The sequence below is a fragment of the Sinocyclocheilus rhinocerous genome, unplaced genomic scaffold (genome assembly GCF_001515625.1).
Source record: "Sinocyclocheilus rhinocerous isolate Xijiao unplaced genomic scaffold, SAMN03320098_v1.1 scaffold650, whole genome shotgun sequence".
NCBI lineage: Eukaryota > Metazoa > Chordata > Actinopteri > Cypriniformes > Cyprinidae > Sinocyclocheilus > Sinocyclocheilus rhinocerous.
In genome coordinates this window covers 965,140-979,646 of record NW_015638019.1, presented here as the reverse complement: position 1 = coordinate 979,646, position 14,507 = coordinate 965,140, and the positions used below count along the sequence as shown (strand labels likewise).

The window sequence follows — 14,507 nt, the reverse complement described above, 5'->3', positions numbered from 1 at the left end:
GTCTTGGTGTTGCTTGGCGACACACACAGCTTGACATTTCTTTTGGAACTAATTTAGTTGGTGAATAACAAATATACGGACTAATCAGTCTGGAACGTAAGTTACTGGATATTAATTGCTGTACTTTTTTAAAGAATCCTTGTATAGAAGCATTTCAGTAGCACTGAATATCAGCACGACTGTGATTACCCGTGGGCTCCTGCCTACGGCCAAATGACAGCCATGCTGATATTATTCTTCCATATTACTTAATATAAGTGCACACTGACAGTTTACATTACAGTGACCATGTAACACGTATAGGGTGCAAGTATAATTAAACGTTTCATTAAATAGTAACAGCCTATTAAGGACCATTTTATTATTAAAAACACACTTATAAAATAAATTACAAATAAATGACTTCTTAACTGACGATATTAGCTATCAACATGCACACTGTAATGTAAAGTGTAAGCAAATGCTTTTATTCTTGGCGCACACGATCACGGATAAAGCTGTTTCCTCAACTGTATGTGGAGTTGCTAATAACAGTGAGCGCTGTCCAAGGTGCTGCAGCGCTCTCGCCCCGCCCGTCTCCATCACACGCTAACCGGGAGACACGTGACGCGATGTGCTGACCGTCCCTGGCAAAGCTCGCCTGAGAAACACATCGCACCTTGTCTTGCACACAGAACAGGGAGCGATATCTTCTATTTTATATACAACGGGGGAAAAAAAACTAACATTTACATTGGAGAATTTCTTAAGCATGAACCGTTTTGTACTGAATCTTAATTGGTTGTTGGCTCCATTTTGAATTTTTTTAATCTATTGGGACTTTGGAGATCCGCATACGCAATTTTATCGCTCCCATTTCTTCTGCTCGTTCGACACCGATGCAGTGATTTTTTTTTTATCAGATGAAAGTCTGAATCGATGTGGAGGAAATCAACCAAGTTCATCGGTGAGGTTGACCTGTCAATGGGCGCACAATGGTCCATTTCTCAAGGTAAAATAATTAAGAATTGTGTAAATGTAATTCGAAGACGTATTTGAGGTTATGTGCTGTTTTCGGTGAGAGTTATGGTTGCGCTTCACGCTCTCGATGCAGTCACGCGCAGGGTGAGATGATGCAGCTGGGCTTTATTTCTGTTTAATTTCGTTTGTGTTTACAGCTGGCCTTTGCTTCATCTTAAGCGATATTTGATGACTCCCTATATTTCCTGTCCTCAGCGTCTGAAAGAGAGCGCGGTTGAGGCGTGTTAAAAGGCGTCTTTCTCGCTCAGTTTGAGCAGATGGTGGTTGATTATTGGCTATGTTTTGCGCATATGAGTCATCGCCAATTTTAATCAAAGGAAAAAAAATGGACGAAAATTGTTACCGTTTCAAAGTTTAGATTTTAAATGGCAGATATGTGTATTGTATGATCCTGACTGTAAATCTTATGCGCGGGGCTATTAGGATGATTGTGTATTGTTCGAGACTCCATCTACAGTAGCGACTGATAGCAAGACATTACCGTAATCGTTTCGCGAATACGGTAAATAAGACTGCCTTCTCTACATTCATATATGTTGTGTAAGATCCATCTGTGAAAGGGGTCGGTTGTTATCTTGCTAAGTAGCCCCGTGTAAACCTGACAGTAAACACATAGGAATTCAAGCATGAAATGATTGGTTGAGATCAGTTGACAGACAGCCCAGAGGCCAGACAATTGCAGTGTCATTAATGCTTAAGAGGCGCGCGATAAGCCCCCGCCCTGGGCTCATTTTGGGATGCAGGACTCGGAACTGAGCGAGGTTCGCTGAATCAAACGAGATTTCCCCATTACACAGTTTCGACGCTGCCGCCCGTTTGGACCTTTAGTCAGACTGCACAGATCCTCCGCCTGAAATAACTGTAAATATGATTGCCTGTACGTCTGACTCGGCTTCATACGCTATAAAAATAATGGTAATTACAACGGAAAAGAATGCAAAGCATCACAGTAAAAACTTTTTAGGTGGTTAATTGTAAGTTAACCTTACCATACGATGTGATTTTATAATTTAAAACACAATTCGGTAGTAAAATATTGTAACACTTTTTTATATGTAAAAAAAAAAGTATAAATTAAATATTTTCTGGAGACGATTTACATATATTTAATATGTATTTTTAATACAAAAAAGTTGATAAAAATTCATTTCATAACTTCAAAATATGAATGGCCTTAATTATTTTGTAATTAAGTGTGTATGGTATGCACATTGGAGGGTTTTATGTTGCATGCCATATTAATATTTACTGCATTATTTTAGTGTATGTGTGTTATCCTAATATTGTTTTGTGTTTTTGTGTGGGAACACTGTGTTCTGTCTTTATATTATTATTGACACAATTGCTGAAGAGACTAATTTTGATGACGTTTAAGCTGTCATGTGGTCTTCCATTATTTTAACTGTGTTATTAGAATTTCTATTTATAGAAACAAAATGATTTTAAAATAGGTTGGCATATTAAGCATATATATAAGCATATATAAGTAGAACTTTTTCATTAAATGTACAGTAAAAAAAAAACTTTACTGTAAAAATACAGTGATGTTATAGCATTACACGAAGCATTCTGGTCATTATATAAAGCAGTTTTAATAATAAAAACTTTGTCTCAAGCCATCATGTCATAAATACATTTCTTGCAAGTCTTTTTGAAATTTGTAAGAAAGCAGGTCAGAATTGATGTTCTTGTACAGTTTCGTTTATTTAAACCCAGCTTTTTGGCCATTGGGCTTAGAAGATAAGTGTCTTAATATATATATATATATATATATATTGCTTTATTTCATGGTACTAAAGAGTAAATGTCTTGAGAGAACCTCTTGAAAATGAAAACAAAAGGGTTCATTTTCAATTTGATACCATTTTATACCATTTTATTTTAGTTTTAGCTACTCTGATTTATCTGTAAATACATCTGAAAAGTATAGATTTATTTTTGCCTTTTCTGATCATTAAATCAGAGTATTTGATACTGAGGGGGAAAAAACAGCAGCCACATGATGAAATGCTCTGGAGCTTTCTGGTTCATAAGCCATGAATTCTAATCATAGAGAATTATAGTGAGAAAAGAAAAACGGAGAAAAGCTAATAAAAAGTACTTCTGTAATTGAAGATTAATGCAATCAATATCAGTGTGAAATTGGTGGTTTCAATATCAATATCACTATGAAATTGTGGTTTTGTGTGTGAATGATTGTATTGCGTGTATGCTACAGTATCTATCTTTTTAAAAGAGGCCATCTTCTCTTTCTTTTCCTATGAAGAAATTAAGATATTCTTTTTCATTCTTTTCAGATTATGGATCAATATGTCAAAACGGATGTGAATTGAAGGTTTGTGAACACTGAGGGCCCTATTCGGGCCTGCACGCTAACACTGCAAAGTGCACTTTTTGTCTACTTTTGATTAGTGCTGACTTTAGGCCTACACAATGACTTTTAACTAGACTTAAATGACCCTGACATTAATGACCCTATATACCCCTAATGAACTCTCTGCTGTACAGCACTACACATGGCTGCAATTTATAGATACTTTGATGACTTGGCCCCACTGTAGCACACCTGGATCCCACTGAAGGTTTTTTAAGCTAAACAGTAACCTTATTGTTTTTTTCGTAGACCAGTATTCGGGCCTTAGCGACTCCCTTTATTGTTCTGATTTGTGTATTTAGATTTTGAAAAAGAGTCTGCCGTAACGCAGGCCCTCTCCCTCTCTCAGTGAATAATGAGTAAATTACCCCAAATGCATAGCAGTCCTGTATGTCATAGAGAGCTCTGTTACACTTTAGGAGCACATCACTAAGAGAGCCGACTCATTTTAGTTTTCAATTAGTTCTATTGTTAGTTCTAACTTCCTTTACTATTCATAATGAGCTTCTCAATGCGGAACGGTGCACATCTAATCTGGATAGGCTTGCTGGTTTGTTGCCTTGTCGACATGGGGGCCAGCATGGAGTTCACCGGCGCAGAAGGCCAGTGGGCAAGGTTTCCTATGTGGAACGCCTGCTGTGAAAGCGAAATGAGTTTCAACATGAAGACCAAAAGCGCTCATGGACTTTTAGTGTACCTTGACGACGAGGGATTCTGTGACTTCTTGGAACTGCTCATCCACAACGGCAGACTCAGTTTGCGGTTCTCCATCTTCTGCGCCGAGCCGGCAACGGTGCTCTCCGATACCGCCGTCAACGACAGCCGCTGGCATGCCGTGACCTTGCGCAGGAATTTCAAAAACACTACGTTAGTTGTGGACGAAGAGATCAAGTGGGTGGAGGTTAAGTCAAAAAGGAGGGACATGACAGTCTTCAGCCATTTATTCTTAGGAGGGATACCTCCTGAACTGCGATCTGTAGCATTACGCCTCACGTCTTCAGCAATCACAGATCAGGTCCCCTACAAAGGATGGATAACCAATCTGAGGGTGAACAGTTCCGAGCCGCCGCTTATCGGTAGCGAGGGAATCAACAGCGACATTTGCGAAGACGACCACATTTGCCTGAATGGAGGAGTCTGCAGCATCGTCAATGACGAGCCCACTTGTGACTGCTCCGAAACGGGATTCCAGGGAAAAGACTGCAGTGAAGGTAAGAGGCCTGGATTCATCGTCTCCGTTGTTGAGGTGTTGAAATGTCTTTTCAAACACAGCCCTTTCACTTCTTTTTTCGATTTTAACATTGCACTAGTTCCTCAGAGGCAATACATGCTACATCATGTCTGTTCCCGGCCTCCACTACAGGCCTAGTGCATTACATGATTAGATTACCTCTGATTTCAGTCAGAGAAAGCCGTTGATCTGAAGGAGATCATTTAAATAGGCTTTAGTGACATCTGTGTCAATTCCGGAGCATCCACGAAAGCCTGTGTTTTTGATAACATGACGTCAGCAGAGGCTTCTCGCTCTCTTTTTTATGCTAAATTAACTTAATATACTCTTGACACTGCACTGGCATTACAATTAAGTCTGAAAATGATGAGTTGAATACATGCACACAAGCCCATGATTGGAGTATGAAGATTTGAATATTATTCTCCCTCCGAATTTAAGGGGTCGGTTGCTCTAATTACGTAATTAGCCAGATGTTTCATAGCGTCACTGTAATGGCTTAGCCAAAGTTGCAATTTCAACATCACAGGAAAAATAATGACATACTCAATACAGCATTCAGCAACCATCACAAAGCATTTATTAATCCAGCTTTACAAGTAAACCTCCACTACTGCACTTAGAAAGTTATTTTAATTACAGAAGCGATTAGAACGATTGATGATGTAACTAAATAGGGGGTCTCTGCTTCTATCTTTTGAAAATGGATGGTTGTGCCCATATTACAACGATTCAGATTTTCATATAAAGTCTGTTCCCTTTTGAATATGTATGTTCTGGTTGGTTTCCTAGTTTGACTTACTCCCTTGGTGTCCGATTTCACTGTTTTTATGTTCTTTCCATCTTTTTCTTCATTTTTACAACCATCTCTGTGGACTGATCTTGATGTTGATGGATATTGTCTGGGTTAGGCCGTAAGCCAAAGAGGCACCATGTTGCCAAGGAAACTACATACCCACTGAGTAAATTTTGCCCTCCTAAAGCACAACAGAGAGACAGTACGTTTCACTGACAAATGTTCAAACTAGAAAAGCAGTCGTTTCGTGGTACGGTGTTCGCTGGACTCTCAGCGAAATGCATCGTCCAGTGGATTTGATGAGATTATGACAAAAGGGCAGGGCCTGCAGATGCTCGGCAGCTTGCTTAAAAGCGAGACGTGCCGCTCTCCAGCCCTTGTGCTGGTAGAAATGCGTATCTTTGCAGGGTGAGTCAGAACAGACCTGCCCACGCAGCTTTGAGTGGCCTCCGTCATGTGCCTTTGGATGACACATAAGGATATGTGGAGATGGTGGAGGCCACGGGACATGTCGCTCTGAATCATTAGCGTTATTTATTTAACATTGGAGGATCTTGAGGCTAGCGGTGTTAGGCGTTAGAGCTGCCTGCTTTCTTTTTTCACTTTAGACTGACTTGATGTTTTTATTGGTCTGTTTTTGGTGAAATTTGGTGCGAACAAAGAATATTTAAATAATCTAAAGAACATTTTTGCACTATTAAGAACATTTTGTGCAATGAAATGGTAAAAGGTTGTTTATGGAACCATAGATTCCAATTAAGAACCTTTATTTTTAAGAATGTACGATCCCTCCTTTTTCTGTCTGAAATGTGCAGATGACCTTTCGTTACGTCTTAGGCTGTTTTTGTTATTAGCGCGATGACAAATCTCCAAATGGCACTATGCAGGAAAGGGCAGCCATTATGAAGGCTTAATTCCTCAAATGAAATAGTCATAGAGCCAACGTGCTGTTCATTAAAACAACAGCATCATTTTAAACTCCTCTTAGCCTAAATCTGTCCTTGCTTCGGTTATTAATGCAAATCTGGCCCACGAAGCTCCTGCTGAGGGGAAAGCAGGCCACTTTTTGTCATTTTGTGTGTTGTCAGCTTCATGACCGATGTGATCTGTCAACTGACCACCGACCGCTGTTGCCAGTAAAATACCCAGACTCGTATTTTACGTGGATAAAAAAGGGATAGCTGCATATTAAATGGCTCATTGATGAATGGCTAGCTTTTTCATTTAGATATATATGTGCTGCTCGCGTTATCTCCGTCGTCATGGAAAAATTTGCAGTACCGTGAGAGCGTGTGTACGTGTTTGCAGATCTCAGGCAGGAAAGGGTGGTATGTGGATTAAATATGTCCTTTCTCTCCGCACGTCCACTCCGTCATTCTCTCGACAGGCAGTTGTGGTAATAACCTTCTTTAGCAAAGCAGGTGTGGGGCTCTCAGCGGGAGAGGCAGTCCGCACCGCAAAAAATAACAGTGCTACGGGTAATGAGATATTTTTGCCCTGCTGGGGTTAGAGAAAGGGCCTTATTTTGTGTTCTTATGGTTAATGCTCTTACAAGTCTGAATTGGAAAGCCAAAAGGGTCTGCTCTGTATCAGCTTGCAGCCATTGATACCTTATCTTTATGCTCTATTAACTGTATAATGTGCTCCGTCTCCCTGGTTAAAGATGGCAGTAAGGGATCTGCAATTGACGTCCATGCGGTTTCGTATGCTAGGAGACTTTGGTTGGAGAATTGGATTGTGTTGGAGGGCTTGTTTACAACAGCGATTAGATTGTTTCACCTCATCTCTTATCTTTTGTGGTGGAGCTAACGTCGTAAGGGTCGGTCCCTGGCTGTGCGCTGTCGTTTAATGATGCAGTCATGTTGTAAATGCATTTTTTTACCTCTGCTATTGGACCTATGCAAATTAATTAGGGTGGTGTAGTGCAGTGTACGCCCATTAACCTCTTGCTAACGAAATAAAGGGCCTGCTTTAATTAGATACATCAGCATATTAATTTTAGTGACTCATTTAATCATGTCACCAGGGGCCTGTTTTGAAGTTGACAAAAGATAGATATTAAAAGGATAGTTCAGCAAAAAAAAAAAAAAAAAAATCACAATTATGCCATTTACTTGTCCTTATGTCATTCCAAACCTGTACGACTTTCATTCTTCTGTGAAACGCAAATTTTTTTAAACCGTTTTGTTCTATTAAATGAAAATCAATAGAGGCCAAAAACATTTGGACCTTGTTGATTTTCAGAGTATGGACAAAAACACATTTTATGTTCCACAGAACAAAACAGTCATACAGGTTTGAGTAAATGATGACCGAATTTTTATTTTAGGTGAACTGTCTCTTTAAGTCAACAGACATTTATATCATCTGTACGTTACCATACCTACAGTACATAAAATAAGCAAATACTAACAAAATAGGCCAAAAACTGGAAATAGATTAATTCACTAGGCCACTCCAGTATAAAATCACTTGACTAATGGACCCCGTTGACTTTCGTTGTATGGACAAAACATATTTTGTGTTCCACAGAACAAAAAAAATCATATAGGTTTGATTAAATAATAACAGAGTTTTTATTTTAGGTGAACTGTCCCTTTAAGACATTCTTGAAATCTGTACATTACAATACATACATAAATTAAGCAAATACTAATAATCCAGATCAAAAACAAGAAATAGATTAATTCAATAAGGCTCACCAGTATGAAAATCTCTTATGGGATTATTGAACCCCATCGACTCACTGTATGGACAAAACTGATTTTGTGCTCCATAGAGCAAAATAGTAATACAGGTTTGAGTAAATAATGACATAATTTTAATTTTGGGTAAACTGTCCTTTTAAGCCAAAAGACATTTTTGTAATCTGCACATTACAATACCTAAATAAATTAAGTGAATGCTAACAATGTAGGTCAAAAACAGAAAATGCATTAGGCGTGCCAGTATAAAATATCTTGACTATTATAATATCTATTGACCCTCCCCGTGTCTTGCAATTGACTTTTACCTTCCTTGATCCGGCAACATCGCTTGATAATCTTGAATGGAGGGGGAGCCCGTGTCAAATACACTGTATATTGAGAATTCCCCTATCAGTGTCGGATGAACCCTTTCCAGATCGACTAAGCTCACTAATCTCTCTGTACTGTAGATGACTGCAATATGGAACATGCTGCACATTGCTCCCTGTGGGGGAAATGTTAAACTAGATTTGGTGAAGAGGATTAAAATCCCCATCACTGGCGCAATGACAATACATCAATGACGTAGCGCTATATTTAGATGCTTTTAGCTTGATAATCTTGAATGGAGGGGGAGCCCGTGTCAAATACACTGTATATTGAGAATTCCCCTATCAGTGTCGGATGAACCCTTTCCAGATGGACTAAGCTCACTAATCTCTCTGTACTGTAGATGACTGCAATATGGAACATGCTGCACATTGCTCCCTGTGGGGGAAATGTTAAACTAGATTTGGTGAAGAGGATTAAAATCCCCATCACTGGCGCAATGACAATACATCAATGACGTAGCGCTATATTTAGATGCTTTTACAATAAGTACTCTTGTTTTGGGTATATTTACTAGTGGTTTCTGCTTGACTGTCTAATATTTAGTCAAATGCGAATTGGATGCTTCTTTAGGTATCAAATGCAGAGGAACCTGTACTGCACATTCACTCCATTCCAACCGGACAGTCATTATCAGAGTTTTTTGATGTTTTATTCAATCGTTGTTGACAGCCACATCTTTAGTGACTTTGCCGCTGCGCTATGCGGAGCGTACGCTCGTCATACGATCCCTTTGGGCGAGTTCCACGCGTGTGCGTTTGAGAGTAACATGCTCTGGCTTACTGAAAACTGCTTTAAACGAGCATCTGGAGCTGCAGTCCTGTTTGTAAAGGGCTGCATGAGTGCGGGCGTCACATCGTGTTTGCCCCCTGCCTGTGCCGGCCCGTGTCGAGTAAGGGCGAGCATGTGTGCGTGTAGGTCATCCTCAATTTCTATCTCTTATTCTGCCAAATTCGGGGCAGTATGCAAGGCCAGCACTTAAAAGAAGCTGTCAGCTCGATGAAAGCCTGCATGTCGCTGGCTCCGTGTGAGCTCTGCAGTGCTAAGGAGAGGCTACGCGATCCTGATCTGTCAGTCAGTGAAATGTAAATACAACCGCTGTTCAGTCAGCCGGCCTCGGAGAAGACCAGGCTGTGCATATGTGTGTGTGTGTGTGTGTGTGGTGTTCTTCCAAAATGGCTGCTGCTTCCACACACACAAATAGTGTATGTCTACATTTCGTAGATGGGTTGAAGCACAAATTCAATAAAGTGGGTTCTTTAAACTGCTGTAGAGTCAGTGCAGATGGCTAGTTAGTGTTTTGTGATGGTTTAAGCTAATTAAACTGTTTTGTAGCATTATTTTTATCCCTCTGAGCTGTTTTTTTGTCAGTGGGATGAGTTTGCACATTTGTCAAAGCAAGTAGGGTTTGTCAATCTCTTCATAAGCTGATAAGAGAGGATAGAAAATCACCTGTCATTTATCACTGCAACACTAACAGCAAAATATTTCTTTGTCATATTTTCTGCCATGGCACGCTTTTCTGTTTATTTATTATTTTTTCTCCTTTTGGTTTGTTTATTCATACGTTCATCAGCATTTTTTTTTCGTGGCAGTAGTGGTGCATGCAATTTGTGTTTGGTCGGGTGGAGGAACCGGCTGCGGTAAGTCCCGGGTCATTATTCTCCTCCTCAAGATGCAAAACATGGAGGTAGGATTGGATGCTTTAACTTTAAGATAGCCAAGTCCATTTTTAGGGAGTCTTGGGTGAGTTGATCCAGAGACTGAAAGTGTCACCAGAAATAAAAGGTGTGTTGAATGAATGCATGAATGAAGGTAATGAACCCTTTTTGTTTTAGAACAGAAAAGGTAATTTGAAGTTAAATAAATGTAAATTTCAATGTAAACCCGGTAATAACATGACATGCATATGCATATTCAGGTATTGTACATTTCTTTATTACTGACCTGACTGAATGATGTTGTTTTCTCTTAGTAGGTTCATATTGCATCATCTACCGACATTTTTATTTCCGAACACGTGCATGCTTCACATCTAGCCCGTGTAAATTCCCCTCACACGCAACCATGAACGGCATTCAAAATGATACATTTGAATTCAAAAGATACAAATTGTCTTTCAAAGCCCATCAAAAAACTGGAAACAGCATATTTATTTTTGAAGTAAAATCGTAGCTGTAAGTGGTCCCACCATTATTCTCCGTCTTTCCGTTTACTTTTAATTACGATTTGCATGTTTGCGCATGTTCATTGATATACTGTGAAAAGTCCATTTCACCATGTGTTTTATCAGCTTTTGAATGGCTTAATAATGTGTTATCATCATCTCACCATGGAACAACGCTCTTTCAGAGTACTATAGACTCAATGAGATTAGATCTTGACGAGGACGGAGGACACTTAAAGTCAAATAAACCCTCTAGTCTCCACATTTTCCATGGTAATGAATGTTTGTCCTGGGCACAGGATGATAAGACGCATGGTAACCACGGTAATCCTCAAGGCTGGGCCACCTTCCAGTCTGCATGCTTCTTAATCAATGTCTCCTTCTCTCTCTTCACGCCTCGGCCGCCCCTCCAGAAGAGGCCTATGTAGGAGGTGGGTAGACATTTTTTTCTTTCCTATTTTCTTTTCATCCGACCCCTGTCCCTACTCATGTACTTCTCTCTGTCTTCATATTTCAACCTGTTCTTTTAGAAATATTCTATATTTCCTATTTTATTTGAATACGGTACACAAACAGTAAGTGGAACTGGTGCACAACACAGGTAAAAGGTATGCAACTTCATTCAGCTTTATAATCGAGAGCACTTCCTTAATTAGAGGTTGTCAGTAAACACATGCTTCACTCAAATTGGAGTGCTCTGCCAAGCAGAAACCAGAGGCTGGAGCGAAATGGACGCCAACCTGTTTAAATTCCATCTAAAGATACAGACAAACTACTGTAACTCCCATTATAAACTTCTAAAACTTCATATAGTGAATACATTTCATGGAATCTGACATACATACACATGAAGTGTTCACTATAATGGAAAATCTGGACAGTCTGACAGGTAAGTACCATAGACAAATGACAAAATCTTCTATTTCTTACTAACAATTCCAAATGCAGTTTAAAGTTATCGTTCTCGATTCATTCTTTTGGAGGTATTACTATATATTTTTGGCTGTGGCTCACAGGAACTTAAACAGACATCCCATGAAAGACGGGTAACATTGATTTATCCCAATATAACCTGTAGGTATTTTGTTACTGCATTGACACATTTTTGTGTGCAACCTAACTTAATTTTGTTAAGATCCAATCTCTGTATGGGTCATCTTCTTCCTGTGGAAGGTTGACCAGGCGGACGACATGTTTGATGTATGGCGACAGCGAAGTGATATTTTTTTTCTTTTCTAATCTAGATTTGTCTCTTTCGAGTGTGACCGATTGTACATTTCTTTATTACTGACCTGACTGAATGATGTTGTTTTCTCTTAGTAGGTTCATATTGCATCATCTACCGACATTTTTATTTCCGAACACGTGCATGCTTCACATCTAGCCCGTGTAAATTCCCCTCACACGCAACCATGAACGGCATTCAAAATGATACATTTGAATTCAAAAGATACAAATTGTCTTTCAAAGCCCATCAAAAAACTGGAAACAGCATATTTATTTTTGAAGTAAAATCGTAGCTGTAAGTGGTCCCACCATTATTCTCCGTCTTTCCGTTTACTTTTAATTACGATTTGCATGTTTGCGCATGTTCATTGATATACTGTGAAAAGTCCATTTCACCATGTGTTTTATCAGCTTTTGAATGGCTTAATAATGTGTTATCATCATCTCACCATGGAACAACGCTCTTTCAGAGTACTATAGACTCAATGAGATTAGATCTTGACGAGGACGGAGGACACTTAAAGTCAAATAAACCCTCTAGTCTCCACATTTTCCATGGTAATGAATGTTTGTCCTGGGCACAGGATGATAAGACGCATGGTAACCACGGTAATCCTCAAGGCTGGGCCACCTTCCAGTCTGCATGCTTCTTAATCAATGTCTCCTTCTCTCTCTTCACGCGACCAAGGTATGGGTTTAATTTCTTACTCACCTTTTTGCCTCCATCAGCCACTCCCTCCTCCATCTCTCTGCCTCTCTCTCTCACTGCCTTGTGCTGAATCCTCCTCATCTCCCTTCACTGCTGGTAGGGATTTACTGGGGCTGCTTTCTTTCTGGCTTGGCGCTGAATCAATGGATGGTTTGGTCTTTTCCATTTTTTCCCCACGCTCTCCTCTGTCTCTCCTTCTCTCTCTCTCTCTCTCTGTCGTTTCACTCTAGCTTCCCTTCAACCCATCTCGCCGCTTCTTTTGCGCTTTCGTTTTTCTCTCCGCCATTCTCTCAACAGCCCCGCTATTCCATTGCTGCTTGCCAACTTCATTTTCATATAGAGGGGGAAAAATACTTTCAACCCAGTGGATGATGTGAGTTACAGGGACTTCTCTCAGGGGTTTGTTCACTCTTTGTAAATGTGCTAGTCTGTATTCTCGGGCTCCGAAACTGGAAAGCATTAGCCGTCTGTTCGATATTCATGCATTCTCCCTCATCTCTCTCATCGTCATGTTCTGGCATGTATCACGATAGGAAGCTTCCATCTCCTCTTGCCTGCCCTCTTCTCTTTTTGTCCGCAATGCATGGAGTCTCTTCTGAACGTAACCTTTCATTTTTCTGTCTCTGAATCTAACACGCGGTCATGATTCTGACTGTTGCCTCTTTCCTCTCCTTTGTATTTTCCTGTATCTCTCTGGACTTTCTCTTCATGGAACCATTATATCAATACCATAGGCAAACGAAAAGGTATATAATGCTTCTTTCATACTATGTTATGATGTAGTTTAACTTGTCTCCATGTATATTCCTGTACCTGTGGCTTTACACATGCATCTGTTTATTTGTGTGTTTGTGGTACTGAAGTCACACTGATTTTTCTGTGTCACTCCCTACAAATATGACGAGGGGCTGAAAGGTAGGTGAGATGTCATGGAAATGCGTCACTGTGAGATGCGTCAACAAATGTAACGTAGGGTTAGGAAGAAAAATTGCACATTTGAATTAGTCTGCTACTGTTGTTTAGTTGTATAGAAAATCAATGCACAGAAAATTTAGATGCGTTATTTTTGGCAACATAACATTTATTAATTCCTAAACGCGATTAACCATTTGCCATAATTTACAGTATTACAAAAAAAATTAACAAATAAAAAAACAGTAATTAGAGAGGTTTATCTCAATTATTAAAAAAAAAATTGCATAAAATATTGACCACACAAAAGAGCTGACGAAGGCATATTTAAAAGCATTCAATATAAATACAAATGTGTTGTCAGATCATCACACAAATATCAGGTAAGAGCACTTCAAGATATTCGGATTTTCATATTCTGCAGGCAGTTATCTCTTTTAGAGCATTCCATACAGCCTGTATGAACCAATGCATATTAATTTAGTAGCACTTTACTGCTCTTTGATATTAAATTACAATTTTTGAAGAGCCCGGTGAGATCCAGCTAAGGTAAGTGGACGGCACCTGGCACTATCACAACTGCAAGCACTCACATCCTGCTCTGGGCTCACAGACCACTGCATGCTGGTATATCCACTGAACTTTAAACACACAGACTGACGGGGTTATTCACCTTGGTTTGAAATGTGAGGGATCCGTGATAGGCGGAGCAGGTAGGTGTGCTTTCTGTCTTTCGCGGGTCTCTTTGATTGTGCTCTGTAAGGCATTGACACCCAGGCCATCACACTATCCTGAATGGGCTAATGCCCACAGAAGATGTCGGGGCTTCAAGCTTCTCTTAGCACATTTGAATACATTTTCAGAGGCATTTATATTTTCTCTCATTCCATTTTCTCATAGAAAATTGGTTTTCATCTGTCTGTAAAATTGAATGAAATGGTGCGTGTGGCGGCTGACCTTGCCAGCAGGGTCACGCTGGCATTATCAAATGAAT

The 14,507-nt window shown here is 39.7% G+C and overlaps 1 protein-coding gene across 8 annotated transcripts in view; it reads left to right on the top strand.

The window, feature by feature from the left end:
* Nucleotides 1-631: 631 nt before the first annotated feature.
* The window catches only part of nrxn1a (neurexin 1a), a 200,157-nt gene continuing 186,281 nt past the window's right edge, over nt 632-14,507 (top strand). For 7 of the 8 annotated variants that reach the window (XM_016564498.1, XM_016564501.1, XM_016564499.1 and 4 more), the window contains exons 1-3: nt 632-991; nt 3,318-4,605; nt 11,079-11,096. In XM_016564498.1, the coding sequence (XP_016419984.1) occupies nt 3,894-4,605; nt 11,079-11,096 (730 nt within the window). In that variant the 5' untranslated portion in view covers nt 632-991; nt 3,318-3,893. The remainder of the gene's footprint in view (nt 992-3,317; nt 4,606-11,078; nt 11,097-14,507) is intronic. The other variant, XM_016564497.1, reaches the window with a different exon arrangement.